This window comes from Paralichthys olivaceus, chromosome 23 (assembly GCF_024713975.1).
Source record: "Paralichthys olivaceus isolate ysfri-2021 chromosome 23, ASM2471397v2, whole genome shotgun sequence".
Taxonomy (NCBI): Eukaryota; Metazoa; Chordata; class Actinopteri; order Pleuronectiformes; family Paralichthyidae; genus Paralichthys; species Paralichthys olivaceus.
Window position 1 is genome coordinate 1777560 of NC_091115.1, and position 20920 is coordinate 1798479.

The following is a 20920-nucleotide window of genomic DNA, read 5'->3' on the forward strand; positions in this document are numbered from 1 at the left end:
CGTTTATTATATTATTTTATATTATATTATATTATATTATATTATAGAAGTTGTCACTACCTGTGAGTGCTTTTATTATTACTCATATTTTATAACGTATCTATTTTAATATTATTTAATCGGAGTACATGTTTTACACTCATTTGCACATTTTTTTAATTTAATTTATTTTCTTTTGCATCGTCATTAACGACTGGTATTGTGAGTCACCCTTAAGCGTAATCAACTTTTTTAAAGGATTATTTCGAAGAATCAAAACCCAGTTAAAGAAAGTATCTGCGTCACATCGAGTTTATAAAGTCAAGTGTCTGGATTATCCGCAGTTCGCGAGGAGCCCGTGAACGCATCCGTGTGTGCGCGCGCGCGTTCTCGCGAGATCTCCACACAGCTCCCGGAAGCTTCCTCCCGTCCCGCCTCGCGTCTCTCGGTCGGTTGTTCGGCTCCGTGTCGGTTGGTCGCGATGGGAAAAGCGGATTTTCTGTCCCCGAAGGCGATAGGGAACCGGATCAAGTCCAAAGGTCTCCAGAAGCTGCGCTGGTACTGTCAGATGTGTCAGAAACAGTGTCGAGATGAGGTCAGGACCCGTTGTTGTCTCCGTGACTTCCTGTTGTTCTTTGTGTTGTTGTTTGTTTGTTGTTGTTGTTTGTTGTTTACCTCTGACTCTGCTCGGGGACAGAACGGCTTCAAGTGTCACTGCATGTCCGAGTCCCACCAGAGGCAGCTGCTGCTCGCGTCAGAGGATCCCAACAAGTTCATGGATTTTTTCTCCGAGTGAGTGAAAAAACCAGGAAAATGATCAAATCGACACAAACACTCAGGTGACGCGTGATTTCATCCCTCGTGTTTCTCCGCCTCTTTCCTGCAGCGAGTTCAAGAGAGGGTTCCTGGAGCTGCTCAGCAGAAGGTTCGGTGAGTCCGCACTCATCCAGATGTTTGTCCCCCGACTACAGCTGTGCATGGACAGATGGGTGGACTATAGATAGATGGATAGGTTATAGACACATAGATGGATGGATATAAAATATAAGTTTATCAAGTGCAACATAACGAGTGTTTTCTGTCAGAGGTGAGATTTTTTTGTGACTGACACTGAGTGTGTGTGTGTGTGTGTGTGTGTTCGACCTGCAGGAACCAAGCGAGTCCACAACAACATCGTGTACAACGAGTACATCAGCGACCGAGAGCACATCCACATGAACTCCACGCAGTGGGAGACGCTCACCGACTTCACCAAGTGGCTCGGCAGAGAAGGTGAGCAGAGACACTCACACTAGGTGCGAGGACGCCTGGAGGACACCCCTGCAGCCATGTGACCTCTTGAGTAAATCACATCCTGCTCAAACAATAACCCGTGACATGTGATCCCCAGGCCTGTGTAAAGTGGACGAGACGCCTAAAGGTTGGTACGTCCAGTACATCGACCGCGACCCGGAGACCATCCGTCGTCAGGAGGAGCAGGCGAGGAAGAAGAAGCAGGAGCTGGACGACGAGGAGCGAAGCGCCAGGTTCATCGAGGAGCAGGTCCGCAGGGGCCGCGGCGACAAGGAGCCTGAGGTGGGTCACGACCTCACAGGTTCACACGTGATCAGCTCAATGAGGAACGATAAGAGACTCGATGTTTAACATTTAAAACGCATCATTTCTGATTCTGTAGGAAAATCCAGTTTACACCGAACTGAAACGAGAGAGTGAAGAAGAAAAAGGTTTGGATCTGGTTTCAATTCTTCAAAAACACGATAGAAATACAAAAGTGTTCAAGGTTGAAGAACAAGAGCCAAACAAACTGTATTTACTGTTCTGTTGTTTCCAAACCTAAACTTCAGCCTCAACAGTTTTCCTCTCGTGTTTTTCTCCCACAGTTGCTTTCAACCTTGGAGCCTCGTCCTCTGTCGCTGGTCCTTCCAAGTCCAGGTACAGACGCCTCTGTGCACGATGTCCATCATTCGAGGGGAAATGATTTGAAATATTTTGTCTGAAAGAGTTTCTGTGTCCGGGTGCAGTTCTGTCTTCGGGGCCAGTGCTCTCAAATCTGCGGCGTCGTCTTCGACCAAGAGGAAAGACGTGTCGTCCACTTCAGAGTCCAGATCGGAGAAGAAGAAGAAATCTGCTCTGGAGGAGATCATGGAGGTGGAGGAGATGATTTAGTCTTGTCTTCATAGTTTCGCATTTTATTTTTCTAATAAGATTTAATTTAATTTGATTTTGTGTTGTTTTCAGATGGAGGAGAAGAAGAAGCAGTCGGTCAGGACGGATTATTGGCTGCAGCCCAACATCGTAGTCAAAGTCGTCACCAAGAGGCTCGGAGAGAAGTACCACAAGAAGAAGGCTGTCATCACGGTAACGACGCTGCGTGTTCATTGTGAGTGACAGTGAATGTTTGTGCACGTGACGATGCTGATCTCCGTGGATCCTGTCGCCGCAGGAGGTGCGAGACAAATACGCAGCCGTGGTTAAAATGATCGACTCCGGGGACAAGCTGAAGCTGGACCAGAATCACGTGGAGACGGTGATACCTGCACCAGGTGAACCGCCGTTAACGTCGCACAGGTTCGTAAGTGAAGTCCAGCTCCACGTGTGCCTCAGCTGTGTTGTCACATCTCCTGCAGGAAAACGGGTTTTGATCCTGAACGGTTCGTACAGAGACACCGAGGCTGTGCTCGAGGGGATCGACGAAAAGAAATTCTGCGCCACGCTCACGCTCGACTCGGTGAGTGTCTCCAGGCTTCAGCAGCCAGAAACTTGATCTGACGCATGTTCAGGAGGAGAAAACTCATTTCTGTGATCCAGTTTATCCAGAACAGAATCAAACAAATCTCCGGAACCATTTCGACAGTTCTCATAAACATAAACACGCGAGGTTTATGTTTAAACGTGCAACTTGGTTTTCTTGGTTTGCGAAGACCTTTAGTCCTTGTTGTCTTATCGACTGTACGTCTTCAACCTGAACTTTTTATTCGTTAAAGTTTTGCGTCTTCTCGTCCTCAGGGTCACCAGAAAGGGAAGACCGTGGACGTCGCTTATGAGGATTTCTCGAAACTGGCCTGATCCAGAAAACCCTCCGTTTATAAAAACCTCAGGAAACCATTTAGCTGAGGGGCTCTACTGTGTCAGAGTTACTTACCCACAATTCACCTGTACCTGTACATATCCCACAATGCTTTTCCAGTGAGATGTGAGCGGCAAACAAAGAGCAATGAGTTCAATTTGTTTAGTTTTTTATTTTTTGGATTAATTTTCAAGTTGTCTTAAGATTGCAGATGTAAATTTTGTCCAAATAAATTCAACCTAAGTGACGTCTGTTTTTTATTTGAAACGTAATCTGTGAAGAAATGGATTAAATTACTCTTGAAGAAAAACTGATTAGTTACACGTGTTTACAACGGAGGAGAAAAACAAAGGTTTCTGCGTCTCTGTGTGTTCAGAGCGTCCGAAGGAAGCTGTCGAGGTTTGGGACGATGTAGTCGGTGTAGTGGCCGTCGATGAAGCCCTTCCCGCTGTTGTGGATGAACCAGCAGTAAATGTTAGAGCCGCGCCGCTTATCCTGCCTGTAGTCCTTCTGCCAGCCCCTAACACACACACACACATGTATGTTGTCAGATTTCACACATGTAATAACCGTGTCCCATCTGAAGTTTAAAACTTGGTGGAAACAAGAGAAGAAAAAAGATGGCGTTCACATTCTGTGTCTGTGAACTGATTGTTGTGACGAGTTGTACCTGGTGACGAGCAGCTTGTTGCCCTTCACCTCCATGGTGGCCTCCTTCTTCAGAGGGTCGACTCCTTCGTGGACGTTGTGCACGCTCGCTTCAGGCTCTCTGGAGAACTGACCTGTGACATCACACACACACACGTTTTGGTTCCATTGGATGGCACTAACTCGCCCTGATCTAAAACAACCACATCTCAAAAATCAGAGAGTCACCGAGAGACGTCACCTATGAGGCCGTGCACCAGAGGGGAGTACTGGTTGTCGTTGGGAATGTAGATCCCCAGGAAGTCGACGTTGGCGGGATTTTTCTTCCACACACGGTGCAGCAGCACCATCACCTGGATGTTGTTGTTCACAGTGACGGTGACGTGAGAGTCTTTCATGATGGAAATCCTCACCCTGAAACAGACACATCAGAATAAGTCATCCGGACGGAAAGCAGCAGCAGTCGTCCTCTCCGAAGCTGCGGTGGTTACCCGTCCTGTGAGATCTCCGCCGTGGCCCCCCAGGTGAAGGTGTGGTTGTTGCTGCCGTCGTTCATGGAGATGCTGTCGGTGCCGACGGTCACACTGAGCCCGTCGGGCTGGTAGTAGATCGAGATGGTGCCGAAGTAGGTGCGGAGGTGGGATTTGTGAAGATGCTTGGAGCCGATCAACCGACCGTTCACCACCACACCTGCAGGAGAGGGTCAGAGGTCAGAGGTCAAATGAAAGTTTAAAATTATTTTACACCACATTTGTTGAGTTGCAGCAGAGAAACAAGTCAAACATTAAAAATCTTTTGTGACGATACATATATGTGCATCATGGAATAGTAAAAAAAAAAAATTGTAATTTAATTCAAAAACACTTGTTGGTTCAGAATCATTTCACGTTCAGTGAAACATATCAAGCCTTGTTTTTTCTGTATGAATAGTAAACTATTCAAACTCAAAATTAAATACTCTAATATTTTGAGATATGTAATTTTTAATTAGTTCTAGCTGTCACTAATTAAACCTAAAATAAAGAAATGCATTGAAATGTTTGAATTTCTATGTCATGATCGTAGGAAATATTTTCACTCTATTAAATAAGAGAGAACTTATTTAAAATAAATTATAACAATGAAGTTAAATTCCTTTTATTTATTTATTTTTTCCTCAATATTTTAATTGAAAATATGGCACGAGGGGTAAAAGACATTTCAACAGAGAGAATCCTCGTTAAGGCCTCTAGGAACAATGATGGTACACTCAGAGGAACAGCGAGTCTCAATGGCTCCAGTGAAAAATACGCCAAAGTTTAATTTTCCTTTTATATCTCTGAAGCTTTGCCTTTATTTTTATTTGTGTCATGTTCTCTTCTCTAATATCTTACACAGGCAGTGACGACGAAGCAGTTTGAGTCTCGTACCTGCTCCGGTGTCAGACACCAGGTTGAGGATGTGACCGGGTTTGGAGTCGATGTTGAAGCAGACGTCCATGTTGCTCGTGGGCAGGTGGACGATGAAGTGAGGGTCGTTGTCCACTGGGGCAGAAACACACCAGTTCACAGTCAACACTGTGTGTGTGTGTGTGTGTGTATGTGTGTGTGTGTGTGTGTGTGTGTGTGTGTGTGTGTGTGTTTGTGTGTGTTACCTAAGTTGACCTGCCCGGGCAGCATCCACTCTTGTGGACCCGTCTCAGCCGGACTCGGGGGGGCCGGAGTGGTCACCTGGACCCAGGGTGGAAGCCCGTGAACGACCCTCACCGGAGCAAGACCATTGGACGCTGAGCCCCCTCCCACTCCTGCCCAGTGGTGGAATATTTTTTATGAGTATTTAGATCCTTCACTGACATAAAAGTACTAAAACCACAGTTTGAAAAATACACGTGATGATTTCCGAAAGCGTCTTCGATCTATTTCTCAGGAATTTTAAAAAAAATCAGACATGAACTTAAAGATGTGTGTTTGATTAGATTTAAATAAAAGTCTGGATCTAGAAAATCTAACTTTCATTGGTTTGTCTTTTTTTATCAACTTATTCTCCTGTAGATGAGATTTCATGATCTGCTTTCTTTTGTTTTTTTTAATTAATATAAGGGATCTGATGTTGGGCCTCGGTGGATGTGAGATTTATTCTAGTTTTACATTTAATATAATTCCTTTTTAGTGAAACCACACCTCCTCTTTTTCCTCCTCTAACGTGCAGGATGTGTTTTGGTCAGTGAAACATTACATGTGGCATTAAACGGCCTTTCGTCAGGCACCTGAGCAGCAGCCGTGCTTGGGGTCCTTCGGGGAGTCGGCCAGCAGCCTCTCCTTGGCGTCCTCGCTCTCCACCAGCAGAGCGGTGAGCGGGGTGACGAACTGATGCTCCACGGCCAGAGACATGATCTGCTGGGTGATCTTCCTCTTCTTGGCGGCTGTCGGAGCCAGAGACCTGCAGGAGACACACACACACTCCGACCGCTGAGCACTGACAACCTCATCGACCTCACATGTTTCCACATGTGTCTTGTGTCCCTCACCTCTCGGAGATCAGCTGTTTGACGGTGAGGTAGGCCCACAGCTGCCTGGCGAAGCCCGTGAACGAGTGCTGCTGCTTGGCCAGCTCCGTGTCCAGCTCTGCCATGTTGGCCTCCGTCTGCAGGGTGATGTCCAGCCGGGCCTGAGGGACGAGACGGGGACACTGATGGCACCGGGTCTCGTTTTTCTTTGAACCCACAACTTCTGAATGTGCGTTTACGTGAAATAATGTTTTCCTCCTCTGAGATGGAGGTTTTGCAGCATCACACGTACCCATGATGCCACAGGAGTCTCTCAGGGCTTAGATAACCAAACTGGTTCGGTTTGGAGTGTGTGTTTGTGTGTTTGTGTGTTTGACTCACAGCAGAGGCCGTGGTGAAGCTGGTCAGCGTGCTGCTCACGGACGGCAGCACCTTCCCAGCCACCACCAGCTCCGAGCCGCTGAAGTATTTATCGAAGTGGTTGTGCGTGACGTCGGACACGGCGTCCTCGGGGAACTGGACGGTGACTTTCCTCAGCAGGGGAGACGACACCTGGCTGTAAAACGCCTGCAGACGGAGAGGAGGGAAACTGAGTCTGTGACAAAGAAAATCCTCTAAATTCTGTTAATTAAACTTTGCTCGTTAAAATCCTTGGATGTCAAAACCTAAGAAAGTGTTTTTTCTTGCTCTGGTGCAATCTACGGAAAATTACCTGCATTGCTCTTATTGTAAACATTTGTTATTCCATCAGGGAATATCATTTTTCTTAATAGATAAGTACAAGATGATTATTCGGTATAATGGAAATGATGTTGAAGATGTTTTCTTGAAAGAAAAGAAAAAGCGGAACGATGCCGTGTCATCCTGTCGTACCCGCAGCTGCTCCGCGGCGTCGTGGTTGGCGTAGATCCTCTGAGCCATGCCCCTATTCTCCATGGCGATGCGCTCCAGGAAGTCGTAGTCCACGTCGAAGCCGATGCCCAAGGAGAACAGAGAAAACTCCTCTCTCATCACTCGCTTCACGTTCTTCTGGATGGTGCTGAGTTTGATTTCTCCTGCAGAGAAAAACAAAAAAAACAACGGCGGGTCAGCGAATGAAAATAAACCAGGACAAATGTGAAATCTTTCCTGAGCGAGAATCAGTCTTACCCACAGTGGGATCTCCGTCAGACACCAGGATGATCATGGAGACGGAGCGAGGGTCGATCATCCCCTGGTTGGACGCCCTCACCAGCATCTGAACTGCTCTCATCAGAGCCTCGTTGATGTTGGTGCCTGAGGTCAAAGGTCAAATAAAACTCAAATCAGAGCAAAGTTAAAAACTTCTCCTCCTTTCACCTTTTTTTTTCCCATGATGCCTCACCTCCGTTGGGCTTGATGTTCTGGATGTATTTCTTTGCGTCCGTGACCTGAATGGACGAGCCGTGCACCAGCTCCTCGCTCCAGCAGCGCACGTTGTGGTTGAAGTCGACGATGCTGAAGTGGTCGTCTATCGTCAAGTCGTCCAGAATGGCCTGCATGGCCTCCACCGTCTGAGAGGGGAGCGTTGTTGTTATGAAGGACAGGCGAGGGACGGACAGAGGAGCAGGAGGACGTGGAAACAACCTACCTGCTTCATCTTGACGCCCCACATGGAGCCACTGACGTCAATGACGAACACAATGTTTTTGGGGAGGGGGGACAGGTTGGACGGGGCGAAGAAGTGGACAAAATGGCCGTCTGAGACCTGGAGGAGGAAAGAGGACGCTTTAAGTTGCAGTCACCTCCAGAACCGTCTGACCCTGATGCTCCAGAGTTTGATACCTGCAGCTCTCCGGCGTTACTGTCTCGGGTCACATCGTATTTGACAGTGAAGACGCCGTCGACTGCGCTGCCGCTGCAGTTCTCACACTTCCTCTGCTGCTGCAGGTTCGGCTTGAAGACGACGTGAGCCTGAAGACAAAGTGAATCACAACATACGTTCAAACTGTCAATCAAACAGAGACATTTCCATCACATCTCCTGAATCTAAGATTAGCAAGATTATTCTTTTCCAAGATTAAAATGAAAGTCAACGCTTATTTTCCCTGATATTATATATAAATAGAGAGAGAGAGAGAGATTTAAAACTCGAGATCCAGATTTCTTTTAATTTCTTTCCGTCTCATCAGAGACTCTGAACCTCCGTGTGATCTCCAGCGTTACCTTGTCTTTGGAGGACGTCACTTTGACGAGTTGTGAAAACTGTGAGCCCAGGGTGTTTGGTGTTTGCACCGTGGAGATTCCGTTTGGCTCGTAGATGTACACGTCCACCTGCAGAGAGACAGGTGAGTGATGATCTCACACACACACACACACACACACACAGTGTACACATCATCTTATTCTGACCTGGAACTGAGGCACCAGCCTCCCGGGCTGCAGGTACAGCGAGTGCTCGTAGAAACCCAGCCTCCTCTGCATCATCTCCTGGTAGTGGAGCTCAAACTCGATGTTGCTGCCTGGAGGAACGTGGACCTCTGTCTTGAAGGTCTCCATGTCCTGGGAATTAGCCCTGAAAAGACACGAAGCTTCATGAAGCTGCTGAGCTCCGCAGCTGATTTCTCCAGGACGCTGCTTCGGTACCTGACAATCCCCGCTGCCTTGCCTCTGGCTCGGGCCTGAGCGTACAGGTTCCTGGCGACTGTCTTCTCCTTCACCGAACCCGTGAACGTTATCCCGTTCACGTTCCTGCGGCAGAGAGTGAAAACCTTGAAACACATTCTGCTGGTTCTGTTTAATCTGGACTGTGTGGACCTGTGAGGGGCGGGGGCGGGGGCGGGGGGCTCACATGGTGAAGTTGGTGATGAAGGCCCGTTTGGGGATCTGGACGTTGAAGCCGATGCTCTGGGCCGTGGAGGCTGAGTTGACCACGGAGCTCCTGACGGTGGTGTGGGCGAAGCGGGACGTGATGCGGCTCTCCATCTTGTAGCTCTTGACGGTGATGTCATCTCCACGGATGGCCTGAGGAGGGGAACAGAGAGGACGTCCTTCAGGTTTCTCACCTGGACTTCACTCGATCGCTCATCTTAAACATTCAAGTCTTAATCATTCTCTTGTACACGATGCATGAATTATTACACACTACCAAAAATATTCTCCTTCTATTTGTTACTTTAATCACATCACATTTAAGATCTTTGACATTCTAAAACATTCGTGTTCCTTTAGAAACCGATGTGTCCAGAGACATTGAGTCAAAATTTGAAATTTAAAACTGAGTTATCAACTTGGTGTGATGACCTCACACGACTGATGTGATCTCTGACAGGTAAAGAGAGGCGGACAGAGAGCTGGATTAGTCGGGGGACAAAGTCAATAACCCTTCAGTCACGGGAATCTGTCCAAACAGCAGCTCATTGATTATTAGATAAAGTTCAACTCTGTCACAGTGAAGAGGCTCCGACAACACGACGAGAGGCCTACTTCAAAATCCTCCTGCTCCTCGCTGGTCAGTATGGCTCTCTGAAACACACACACACACACACAGTCTGGTTGATTTTTGTGTCATGTGTTTTCCACTGATCTGTTGCAACATCACTGATGAAAAGCAAAGTGAACTCACCTTGTGTCTCCTCTGAGGATCCTGAAGATCTGACTGGTGAAAGAAGAGAAACACAATTAACCCCTGAGACGAGTGAATCCTGCAAACTGTTTTATTTTCATGTATTTTACATCATATTTATATATTTAGACTTTTTTTTAAAATAATTTTTAAATATGTGTATTTATATAAACGTAAAGTTTGTGCACTAAAGATTAAAATCTGATTACTGAAGCCAACTATCACATTCCCTATCACATTCCCATTTCTAGATTTTCAGATTTTAAATTAATCTCAGACTTCCATTAGAAAACCTCATAAATATAGAAAACGTAAAGTTTCTGTCCTAAAGGTGAAAATCAGATTCAACAGTCTCACGTAATGAAACCAGTGAAGGTGAATGAGACGTGTTTTTGTGTTTGTTGTTTGCTCAACGAAGCACAAACTTCACAGACGGAAAAATATTGACTGATGACGAAATGTTTGGTCGCAGAATAAAACAAAGTGCAACATTTAAAAGTGGTAATGATTAAATCAGAGGGGCAGTTAGTTCTGCACCGACAATGAAAATCATTTTACGCGCGAAAGTTAGAGTGATTGAAATCATTTAGTCAAAAAAAAATAATTCATGAAAAAATGTAAAAGTGTGCATGTGACAAACAATTTGTAGGAAGGATGAAAAACAGATTTAAACATTAACTATAGAAAACAGTAAAAGGGATTTTTTTAAATGTGTTTTAAAAGCAACAATCAACTGCTCTTGCAAAACTTTCAACTTCAATTTACTTTTGTCTCAATTCTCACATTTAGAGACAAAATACATTTTTACGTCCTCTTGTCAGTGATTTCAACATTTCAACATTTCACATCAGCTTGTTCGAGTTCTGATCTGCAAATAAAAAAAGTTCCCTGCGATCACCCTCCAACTCACTGTCTCTTCCTCCCATTCTCCATCGATCACAAGCTCAAAGCAGCGGCCCTGGTGGAGCAGCAGGAGCCCCAGGAGCAGCAGCAGAGGACGCCTCATGTCTCCAGGCCTGTGGGCTCAAACACACACACACACACAATCACACATGAAGTAAAAAACCACACACAGCTCGGGGGACACGCACGGTCCTTCTGCAGGGGGGAGCCTTGTGGAAACGCTGCCGAGCTGGACGTTGAGATCCAGTGAACTGATCGACTCCCGGCCCCGGTCAATATTTGTTGTGTTTGGTGAAACTCAGAGAAGGAAACTTTGAAACTTGACCTGTGGCGAGGGCCGGGCAAACAGGACAAGATCTGACTCACAGATTAACTGAAAGGAATCAAGTGTGACACAGTTTTCAGAAGAGACGAGATTTAAAAAAAAAAAAAACACAGTCGGATCCTCGCGGTGCAGATTTGGTCAAACTTCTTTCAGATGAGTTCTAATGAAGAACTTAAATAATGTTAAAGACACATTCTCAGGTTACTTCAGGGACGTGTAATGCTGCATTATGGCCACAAGGTGGCGTTAAAGTCAGTGTAATATCTGAGGCCTGCAGCTGAGTGAAGCATTATGGGCTTTACGCAGAGTCACTGAAAAACAACAGAGTGAATACAAAGTGTGAAAAAGGGAAACTACAGAATATCGAACTGTCTCGTTGCGTTTTAATTATTTCACTTTGTCACATAGAGTTTAAAATAATATAAGTTACAGGGAATCTATTTAAATTGTCTTTATTAATTATGAGAGCAGCTCATTACACGTTATGACGCCCCCTACAGGCAGCTGGAGAACAACCTGCCTCCAGGGACTGAGCTCCTCATCCCTCTCCTCCAGTGGGAGGGTGGTGGGGGGGGGGTCGTACTCCTCCTCCTCCCCTCCACGCCGTGTCACTCGCTCCTCTGGCCGGTCACTGAGCTCCGGACGCAGACGGAGCCCCGGAGATCATGTCTCATTCACGCTGTTGAGTTTTCACGGAGCAGGACGACGAGATGCTGCTGCTGCTCCTGGTCTGCGCCGTCCCGGCCGCTCTGGCTCAGCTGGAGGAGTCCCAGTCCGAGGATGAGCTGGATCTGGACTTGGCTGACTTTGATTTGGACATTGTAAGATGTTTATGTGAAACATGCTGGAGTTTGGACTTCTGGATTTCCTCATGTGTGACCTTTTCTTCTCTTGTCCCCACAGACACCACGCAGGGTCCCTCGACAGGTGAAAACTTTACTGTCCAAGGTAAAAATCAGATTTACAACAGATGTGAGCGTTTTACGCACCTTTTCCCTCAGGTGTTAAAGGTTTGGGTTCGATTTGAATTCTTTTATTCTACTTTTAAAATGTTATTTTAACGGAATAAGAAGCAAATGTCTGTCCTCATATATTGGTAAATATTGATATTCTGTGATTTATTCTTGGTTTTATGGTTTTATGGTTTGATCTATAGAGACTTTGACCCCACCCTGACATTTAGAAAACGTCTGACTAACTATCCTTAGTGATCCAGAATGCATGACCTAGTTTAAATTATTTACAAGTGGATTTTCTCATCCCAAACTTGCGCGCATTGGGCGTGACGCACAGAGATCCGCCAAGCGCGCAGATGTGCCAGAGGAGCTGTAATGCGCTGGATCCCAACTCATGGGAAAAAAAAAAACTTCTCTCTTCTTCTCTGCTTGATTAGTGAGAAAACAGAGAAGTGCAGCTTCCCCGTGTTGAGTCATCTCACGAAAAAAAAACCCAACAATTATCAATATGCACAAAAATGATGCGTAAAAATCGAGCCAGGTTTAGCCTCCGTGGCGCAGGTCCAGGTTTCATTGAGTTGTTTTTATTGAACGTTTCTTTTGCAGGAGACCAAACCTCACATCCAGGAACTCACCATCAAGACCACCATCATCTCCCGCTATGCCTTCACCGCGGTGTACTGCGCCATGCTCAACCGACACTCCGCCGCCACCGAGGGGGTCTTCCACTTCCAGATCCCCGCTGACGCTTACGTCTCCAACTTCACCATGTAAGAGTCCCGCAGGTCACCGAGAGGAGCTGGAATCATAAAAAGTCTTTACTGAGATGAGATTGTGGAGGAAACTGGAAACTTCCTTATTTTAATCTTATAGAAAAATACTGAAATACTGAATTACTGTTACACGGTGTTGGAAAAATATTTTACCTGCTGCAAAAACATGAAACCATACAGAGAGAAGATGGAGACGTTTTCACTGGAAGGTTTAGATTTAGAAAGTACGAATGTCCCTTTTAACATCTTTAGAAAAGTCTGAATATTTCCAATCTTCCTTATGTCCAAAATGTAAATCGAGGATCAAATGATAAATATCAAACTCTTCTCATAACCTCAGACGCTCCTCGATCTCAGCAGAGGTGGAAGAATTTCAAACTGATTTATTGGCTGCAGGGATTTATGATGTTTTGGTTGCTATGGAGACGTGAGCAGGACCCTCACAGTGCCTGTAGTTCAAACCTGTGTGGGACCAGCAGGATCACTGGCCACAGACAGGAAACCCAGGTTGAACCGTGACATTAGGTGGTCCTGAATCTCCTAATCCTCGACCTTTGACCCCCCCCCCCCCCCCCCCGTGAACCAGGATCATCGGAGGGCGTGTCTACCAGAGCGAGGTCAGGCCCAAGGAAAAGAGGGTCAGACAGGACAACGGCAAACCCAAACACAAGGAGTCAGGTGACGCAAGGTAAGAGAAACCTGAGTGAGTGTGTGTGTGTGTGTGTGTGTGGCCACTCCTATGGACTGGCGTCTCCTCCTAATTACACAGCTCCCTCCCCACACCCGCTCCCTCTAATGTCCCTATTTTGCAAACACACATTGATAATACATCATCTCCAGCCATGACACAGAGCCTGTGTGTGTGTGTGTGTGTGTGTGTGTGCGGAGATCACTGCTCCTCAGAGACAAAGATGTCATATAAATCTGACATATGGAAGAAGTGACATCACGTTTCCAGTCGTGAAAAGTGACATTTCATTTCAAAAGGATTTTGTGATTCACTGACTCCTCTGTAAAAAAAAAAAAAAAAAAATGAAGAACACGAGGCACGTCTCCTACGTCCTCCCTCTCTTCTCCAGCCCGCAGCCGGAGGTGGAGGTGTTTAAAATGGCCGTCAACATACCAGGAAGGAACCGGGCCGTCTTCCTGCTCACCTACGAGGAGCTTCTGAAGCGCCGCCTGGGACGATACGAGCACGTGACCAGCCTGCGGCCACTTCAGCTGGTCAGCCGCCTCAGCCTGGACGTCTCCATCATCGACCACTCCGTGATCAGGGACCTGGAGGTGCTGCCGCTCCGCAACGGCAAGACACCAGGTATCCTCCGAGTACAAATACCTCATGTATGCCTTTAAAATGAAAAGGTTCTTTCCAAAAGGCGCTGGCCACAGTTTATTTCCGCTCCTAGGCCTCGACCACTTCGCACCATTTTTACCGTTTTGGTTCTCGAGCCGGTTAAAACACAAACGCACTTCCTCTCTTTGTGCTCCAGCCAAGCCCGAGCCTCCCATCACCACTGCGATCAAACACGAGAAGAACGTCTGCAGGATCACGTTCAGCCCCAACATCGTCCAACAGGCCAAGATCACGACCAACGGCCTCCTGGGAGACTTTGTGATCCGCTACGACGTCCAGCGAGACATGGGGATCGGGGACATTCAGGTGAGAAACCGAAACACACAAACATAAAGACACAGACGAGGAAGAACCGTGAAACACACACACACACACACACCTGTTACTCATTTCTCTGGCCTCCTGCCACCGGCCTCACTCCGCTGCCAAACTCCTCTGTCTGTCTCCAGAACAGTTTTCAACCAACAATCGCACACGACTCCTGAATCTGATCTCACGGTCCGGCTGCGTCTCCCCTGCCTCACATTTCTCTCTGTCTCTTGTCTCCTCCAGGTTTTAAACGGCCATTTTGTCCACTACTTTGCTCCCAAAGATCTGCCGGTCGTCCCCAAGAACGTGGTGTTTGTGATCGACACCAGCGCGTCCATGCTGGGGACGAAGATCAGACAGGTGAAGCAGCGCCGAGGAAATCTAGAAAACAGCTGTTAAATTAAAGCCATGGCGAATGTATCACGCATCGTATAAGTTACATCTGCTTCCTGTGAGGTGACGTCGAATGTCCTTCCTCTGGACGGAGTTTCTTCTCCTGCAGATTAGGTTTTTTTTTTAAGGTTTAGGCTTTAATCCATTTTCCTTCCTTCATGGGTGTCGTAAGTTTCTCATCGTGCAAGATTCGATTACGTTGAACGTGCAACTTTATGTTTTCGGGTTGTCCGTCATCTTCTCTCTCAACAGCACCTTGAGGGAACGTCTTTGTATTTGGTGACATTACAAACCCTTTTTTTTTTGTTGCCGTATGAAGGCACGAGCGACGTCATCTCTTGACATTTTGACAAAATGTCACTTTGCATGAAATGATTAGATCTCAGAGGTCAAAGGTCAAAGGTGAAGGTGACCTCATGAGTCTGGGAACATTTTTTTCATGGACACTGAAACTGCAGTGATCGGTGGAGGCACACAAATGCAGGGCGGTGATACGAGCTGGTATTTCTTCATATTTAACATTTTACTTTATTTATTATTTAATGACGTTATTATCAACACATGATAAATGATGATTATGTCTTTTGCTCAGATATCTGGTTTAAATTCTGAGTAAACTGGACACTCGCTCTGGGATTCAGGCTGATTCCTTTGACATATCAAGATGTGAAATCATTTTTGTTTTCTCTTGAGGGGCTTCTGGGGAAAATCTGATTAACTCCGGCTTCCTGTTCGACAGCAGTTTACTGTGATTTCAAGCAGGATTTGAAATGAGTGTAAAGGATCAGAAACCCGACTCCTCACCTCCTCACACCCACACTGGAATATCAATATCAGACCTTTTCCCTCCGTCTGTAGCAGCACGTTAATCCCCGCGGCCTGATCCCCGCAGCTGCCGAGAGAGAAGAGCACAGAAACAGAACTGACGAGAGAAACTGATAAACAGAGCGAGAAAGAAAAGTGGAAAACACTTCGGCACAAGGCCGCGCTGTGAGGGAGGAAGGTCAGCGTCTATGGGGTAATGGAACTTTGGAGACAACGGCACCCTCGACCCTCTGATCCGTCCCCACCACCCATTGGGCCGCAGGAACAGAACAACGTGTGTTTTGATGCAGCTTCACAATAGAGGGCTTCAGCCTGTGGGTCTGACCTCTGCAGTATACAGCTCATACAGGCATCTGTAAACCCCGCAGCGCCAAATTATATATCACACCCACGCACAGGGCTGCACGGAGGACAATGTGAAACTCCAACGACAGGAAGAAGTCTTTGTGTCGATGAGCCGACAGCGTGAAAATCAAACTAATGCAGGGAAATACAGGAAACAGCTTCTTCTTTTTTTAATGCCGAGATTAAACAGTTCACTTCGGATGGAGCTCAAAACCCACCGAGTACAATGACAGATGCAGCTGTGTTTGAATGTATTTTTATTTTGTTCTAAGGATTTTGATTTTTGATCTGAGAGCATTTTCAAATGGACCTTTTCCATTATGTCGTGAAATCATTTATCGTTTGTCTCTCCATCCCAGACTAAGGACACTCTGTTGACCATCCTGAAGGACCTGCGTCCCGGCGATCGCTTCAACTTCATCAGCTTCTCCAACAGGATCAAAGTGTGGCAGCCGGGTCGTCTCGTCCCGGTCACACCGCTCAACATCCGAGACGCCAAGAAGTTTATATACATGCTGGTGCCAACGGGAGGTGAGACTCTAACGTCGTCATTTTGTCCCCTTCATCACACGAGTGTTAATCTCCGGTAACATCCCTCGACCTGCAGGTACAAACATCGACAGTGCCATCCAGACAGGCGCCTCTGTGCTCCGCGATTACCTCTCTGGCCCGGACGCCAGCCCCAACAGCGTGTCCCTCGTTATTTTCCTGACGGACGGGCGACCCACGGTCGGTCAGACCCTGTCCACGGCAATCCTGGGCAACGCCCGCTCTGCCGTGCAGGAGAAGTTCTGCATCTTCACCATTGGGTTGGGAAACGACGTGGATTATCGGCTGCTGGAGCGGATGGCCCTGGAAAACTGTGGGATGATGAGGCGCATCCACGAGGAGGCCGACGCCAGCGCGATGCTCAAAGGGTGAGAGTTTGTTTGGAAAACCCAACATATGGGAATGTTGCATCTGTTTGCTGACTCCTGCATTACCCAGAAATCAGTTGTCCCACACAACACTTACTATAAACTTCAGAAACAGATGAATGACAAAGCCTTTAAGGGTTTAATTACTACGATGACAGAACTGAATATTTCTCAAAGTCAGTAATTTATGTCCAGTTCTTTCTCTCAATTAGCTCGGCTAATCCCTCCCTTCTCCCCGTCTGACACAAACCTCCATCTGTCATCGAGCTGCGAAGGAACGAACTGTGCAAATGTGCCGGTGCTGACAACAGACCACTTTAATCAACTCCACCATGTGACAGCCACAGTCTGCTACAGCCTCCATCTTTCTTTGTTTTACACACAACCCTCTTCTCTCTCTCTCTCTCTCTATCTTCGGCACTGGGGCACACAAGGTGTTTGTTCAGTGGAGCAGGAATGTGTGTGTGTGTGTGTGTGTGTGTTGTGAAACCTGCGTCTGAGTATGTACATGGAGTTAACAGACAGACTCCACAGATAATAGCCTTCGTCCTGCTTGAACAAACACGCTGGTTGAGAGGTGAGGAAGTTTACTGCAGCGTGACAACACGCATGGGGCAGAGGTCTCACACACACAGACACACACACACACACACAGACACACACACTCCTCTGAAGTGGGGTCGCAGTAGCTTAAAGAAAACAAGGTTTATGGCCGAAGGGTGGTTTGCTTGGATGAACAACACATTCGATCTGGAATAACAACCTTGTTTCCTTCCCTCAAACGAGCGCTGATGAAACCGATGAGAGCTTGATGGCTATAAAAGAAAAGAGTCCTTGTCTCATTCCAGGTTCTACGACGAGATAGGAACTCCTCTGCTCTCCGACATAAGGATCAACTACACAGAGGACTCCGTGCAGTACGTGACTCAGCACCTCTTCACCAACTACTTCAACGGTTCTGAGATCGTCATCGCCGGAAAGCTCACAAACCAAAGTGCAGAATCCCTTCACGTCCAGGTCACTGCCAGCAACAACGACAAGAGCATCATCCTGGAGACCGACGTGCCGCTGCGCCACCGGCAAAAAGAGACCGAGAAGCACGTGAAAGAAGCCACAGCAGCGATGGCGGCTGGAGCCAAGGCCCCGGGGTCAGGGGGCGCACAGGGATTAGGGGTCGCTCTGGGTTCCATCGCAGAGGACTTTGTGGAACGTGTCTGGGGTTTCCTGAGCGTCAAGGAGGGGCTGCGGTCGCGGCTGCGCAGCCAAACCAGCAAGGACAGGGAGGACCACACTCATCAGGTCACGAACCTCTCCCTCACCTACCACTTCCTCACTCCCCTCACCAACCTGGTGGTGGAGAAACCCGAGGTCCTGGAGGACGGCTCCATGGCCCCGGCTCCCACCGTCAAGCCAGCGTCTGGTGAGGCTGTCTCAAGCGCCAACGACCTGCAGAGCGACTTCGAGGACGGAAACTCGCAGCTGTCCGACACGAAGCCGGGCAGCCGGGCCTCATCTCCGAGCAACACAATTGGTGAGGTTGAAGTATACTACCCCATCATCTCATACGACTGTTCCTGCTATACCAACAGTTTGACATAAATGGAAGAGAAAACTGAAAAACATGTATCACTGAACAGCTAATGTCTAATATCAAAGTCGCCCTTCGACTCATTTAATAAATATTCTCTTCCTTGCAGGTAAAGTTGAAAAGCGACCGGCCAAGAAATCCATCACCGTCTCCAAAACATCAGGTGACTCCACATCCTCTCTCGCACGTAAAACACTTCTTACATATTCCCCCTGCCCGTTTCATCTGACAGCCTCTGAAGCTCTGAAGCTACTCTGAGCGTATATGAAGTGTTTCCACAGTAAAACTTTAAAGATAGGGGGAGGGGGGGAGGGGGGGAGGGGGGCAGCGTACAGTAGACTCTCTCTGTGTGGGCAGCCTCTAATTTGGACGTTCTTCAGACAGTTTGATTACACAGACGGAGAGAGGTGCAGGGATGTTTCTGAACATGACCTGGAAAGAGGAAAGAGCATGTAGGGTCTAATTGAAATACCAGCACAGGTCCCTACGTGGCACTTTAAACATGCAAGTGCGTGTTCACACACTCACACACTCACACACACACACACACTCTGTGGGTAAAAGGGACAAAGTGGATGTTTGTGTGTTATACAGTAAAGAGAGGGACCCCATCAGAGGCAGTTAGTGACGGCTAATGGCCCCGTCATTACTGTTCCTCTATCATCTTCATCGCTGCTCCATTCATCTCAGCTAGTTCTCACAAACCTGAGGAGAATCCGGCTGAAGATAAAGTAAACTTAACCCGAGGTTGAAGTCCTTAGAACATCTGACAGCTACCTTCTCCTTTCATATCTCATCCTTTCAAACTGAAGAACTCCTTCTCTTATTTTACTGTTTTGATTTGAGTCAAATTAAATGAACATGATGAACAAATGGGACATTTCCACCGTCAGTCCCTCTTGCTGCTGTTTGCGGCTAACGCGCGGTTTCTCTCTCTCTCTCTCTCTCTCGTCCCCTTTGACATCTTGGCAGCGGATGGTGACCCTCACTTCGTGGTCGAGTTCCCGCTCAGTAAACTGACCGTGTGCTTTAACATCAACGGTGAACCTGGACACGTCCTTCGCCTGGTCTCTGATCACAAGTACTCCGGTAAGACTCATGATCATCAAAAACATCACGAAAGAAGAATTTGCACTGCGAGGTCTGAAGTATTTTTCGCTTCTCCAGGCGTGACAGCGAACGGGAAGCTCATCGGCGCCCCGGCTCCACCGGGCAGCCACAAGCAGCAGCGAACCTACTTCAGCACCATCATCATCGTTGTGGATCGTCCCCGACGCGCTTACATCGAGGTGACCCCGAAGAAAGTCATCCTGGACGGCCGAGACCGCATGGTACTGCCCTGCAGCTCCACTGTGGCGGTGGACAGCGGTGCGTTGTCCGTGTCCATCGTGGGAAACGCAAACGTGACTGTGACGGTTGGAGGGAACGTCAGCTTCGTGATCTTGCTGCATCAGTACAAGAACCCGGCTCCCTACCAGAGGGACCATCTGGGGTTCTACATCGGGAACAGCAAGGGGCTGTCCCACAACTGCCACGGTCTGCTGGGTGAGTGTCAACGAGGGCTTGAGCTTTAATCAGTTTAACTCTTGAGACTGAAATTTAGCTTTGAACCTCTGATACGTTCCACTTCCAGGTCAGTTCCTGTATGAGGAAGTGGGACTGGCCGAGCTTCCCGCAGAGGGGGACGTGAAACCCTCTCAGGTGCTGAAGGTGAAGGGCCGCTCGGTGCCCGTGGTCCAGAAGAGCCGACGGATCTACAGCGGGACGCAGAGCGTGGACTGCTGGTTCGCCAGAAATAACGCAGCCAAGCTGATAGACGGACAGTATGAGGACTATCTGGCTCCACACATGTTCGACACGGGGGACGGGCCACACGGGACCAACAGCATGTGAGGCGGCAGAAGTGAAAATGTAATTATTCAACTTAACTCCTTTTACCTTGTATCACGACGCGTAGATCGAAGCAACAAGTTCCGAACATCAAAACATCTCTCCTCACATCTCCTCACCCACAGGCTTCTCTCCTGAATATATTTTTTTACTTTTTCCTAATAGAAATTTAATTCATGTGTGATTTTGGAAAATAATGTTGTACTTTGTAAATAAAATATTTAAAACACCACATTTTCAGGTTGTTTTCTGAAACATAAAAAAAAACACAACCAGTAAAGTTGGAACGTGCATGTGTGCGTTTTTCTCACGTAGCGACCTGAAGATCACATCTGGTTACCACCGAGGCCGACGGTAGCTAACCCCTCGTCCCAGCACCAGTGATGCCACGCACATCTACAACACACACACACACACACACACACACACACACACACACACACACACACACACACACAGCTCCATAGTCCTCCCTGTCATCAGCTGGAGGTCACAGGGCTGCAGGCCCCGCCCACACAGGTGTGCTCCGACCAGGTCCCGCTCAGGTTGTCTGTCATCGCTCCGCTTCGCCCCGGCTGCC

The 20920-nt window shown here is 47.5% G+C and overlaps 3 protein-coding genes across 4 annotated transcripts; 2 read left to right on the top strand and 1 right to left on the bottom strand.

Annotated features, from left to right (window-relative positions):
- The first annotated feature begins 340 nt into the window (after window positions 1-340).
- On the top strand, window positions 341-3293 carry kin (Kin17 DNA and RNA binding protein). The gene is made up of 12 exons (XM_020112825.2): window positions 341-574; window positions 677-771; window positions 866-909; window positions 1129-1251; window positions 1370-1554; window positions 1655-1703; window positions 1860-1911; window positions 2001-2127; window positions 2218-2337; window positions 2423-2522; window positions 2607-2707; window positions 2986-3293. The coding sequence occupies exons 1-12, from the start codon at window positions 461-463 to the stop codon at window positions 3043-3045; spliced, it is 1170 nt and encodes a 389-aa protein (XP_019968384.1). The 5' UTR covers window positions 341-460; the 3' UTR covers window positions 3046-3293.
- On the bottom strand, window positions 3199-11014 carry itih2 (inter-alpha-trypsin inhibitor heavy chain 2). Its single transcript, XM_069519623.1, has 21 exons — window positions 10673-11014; window positions 9763-9795; window positions 9624-9662; window positions 8989-9161; window positions 8784-8888; window positions 8550-8712; window positions 8364-8471; window positions 7983-8111; window positions 7789-7905; window positions 7543-7711; window positions 7329-7454; window positions 7053-7234; window positions 6561-6746; window positions 6201-6340; window positions 5940-6112; window positions 5328-5477; window positions 5104-5217; window positions 4186-4384; window positions 3936-4108; window positions 3717-3828; window positions 3199-3566 (listed from the first exon to the last, which is right to left on the bottom strand). Exons 1-21 carry the CDS (start codon window positions 10766-10768, stop codon window positions 3419-3421), a joined length of 2835 nt encoding a protein of 944 aa, XP_069375724.1. The 5' UTR covers window positions 10769-11014; the 3' UTR covers window positions 3199-3418.
- Window positions 10980-20792, top strand: itih5 (inter-alpha-trypsin inhibitor heavy chain 5). Of its 2 annotated transcripts, XM_069519622.1 has the most exons (15): window positions 11569-11811; window positions 11894-11938; window positions 12553-12716; window positions 13306-13407; window positions 13799-14034; window positions 14210-14379; window positions 14626-14742; window positions 16305-16476; window positions 16553-16862; window positions 17711-18393; window positions 18560-18613; window positions 19423-19539; window positions 19618-19995; window positions 20084-20361; window positions 20656-20792. In XM_069519622.1, exons 1-14 carry the CDS (start codon window positions 11701-11703, stop codon window positions 20341-20343), a joined length of 2919 nt encoding a protein of 972 aa, XP_069375723.1. In that variant the 5' UTR covers window positions 11569-11700; the 3' UTR covers window positions 20344-20361; window positions 20656-20792. The 2 variants fall into 2 exon arrangements, with proteins under 2 accessions (XP_069375722.1, XP_069375723.1); XM_069519621.1 differs by lacking the exon at window positions 20656-20792 and having other exon boundaries at window positions 10980-11811; window positions 20084-20572.
- Window positions 20793-20920: the final 128 nt, after the last annotated feature.

Coding starts and splice junctions, on each gene's coding strand:
- kin (XM_020112825.2), top strand. CDS start 461: ATGGGAAAAGCGGATTTTCTGTCCCCGAAGGCGATAGGGAACCGGATC. Junction 575..676: donor AGAAACAGTGTCGAGATGAG/GTCAGGACCCGT, acceptor GCTCGGGGACAG/AACGGCTTCAAGTGTCACTG. Junction 1,704..1,859: donor AGAGAGTGAAGAAGAAAAAG/GTTTGGATCTGG, acceptor TTTCTCCCACAG/TTGCTTTCAACCTTGGAGCC.
- itih2 (XM_069519623.1), bottom strand. CDS start 10,768: ATGAGGCGTCCTCTGCTGCTGCTCCTGGGGCTCCTGCTGCTCCACCAG. Junction 7,712..7,788: donor GGGGCGTCAAGATGAAGCAG/GTAGGTTGTTTC, acceptor CTCCCCTCTCAG/ACGGTGGAGGCCATGCAGGC. Junction 3,567..3,716: donor AACAAGCTGCTCGTCACCAG/GTACAACTCGTC, acceptor TGTGTGTGTTAG/GGGCTGGCAGAAGGACTACA.
- itih5 (XM_069519621.1), top strand. CDS start 11,701: ATGCTGCTGCTGCTCCTGGTCTGCGCCGTCCCGGCCGCTCTGGCTCAG. Junction 16,863..17,710: donor GCCAGCGCGATGCTCAAAGG/GTGAGAGTTTGT, acceptor GTCTCATTCCAG/GTTCTACGACGAGATAGGAA. Junction 19,996..20,083: donor CAACTGCCACGGTCTGCTGG/GTGAGTGTCAAC, acceptor TTCCACTTCCAG/GTCAGTTCCTGTATGAGGAA.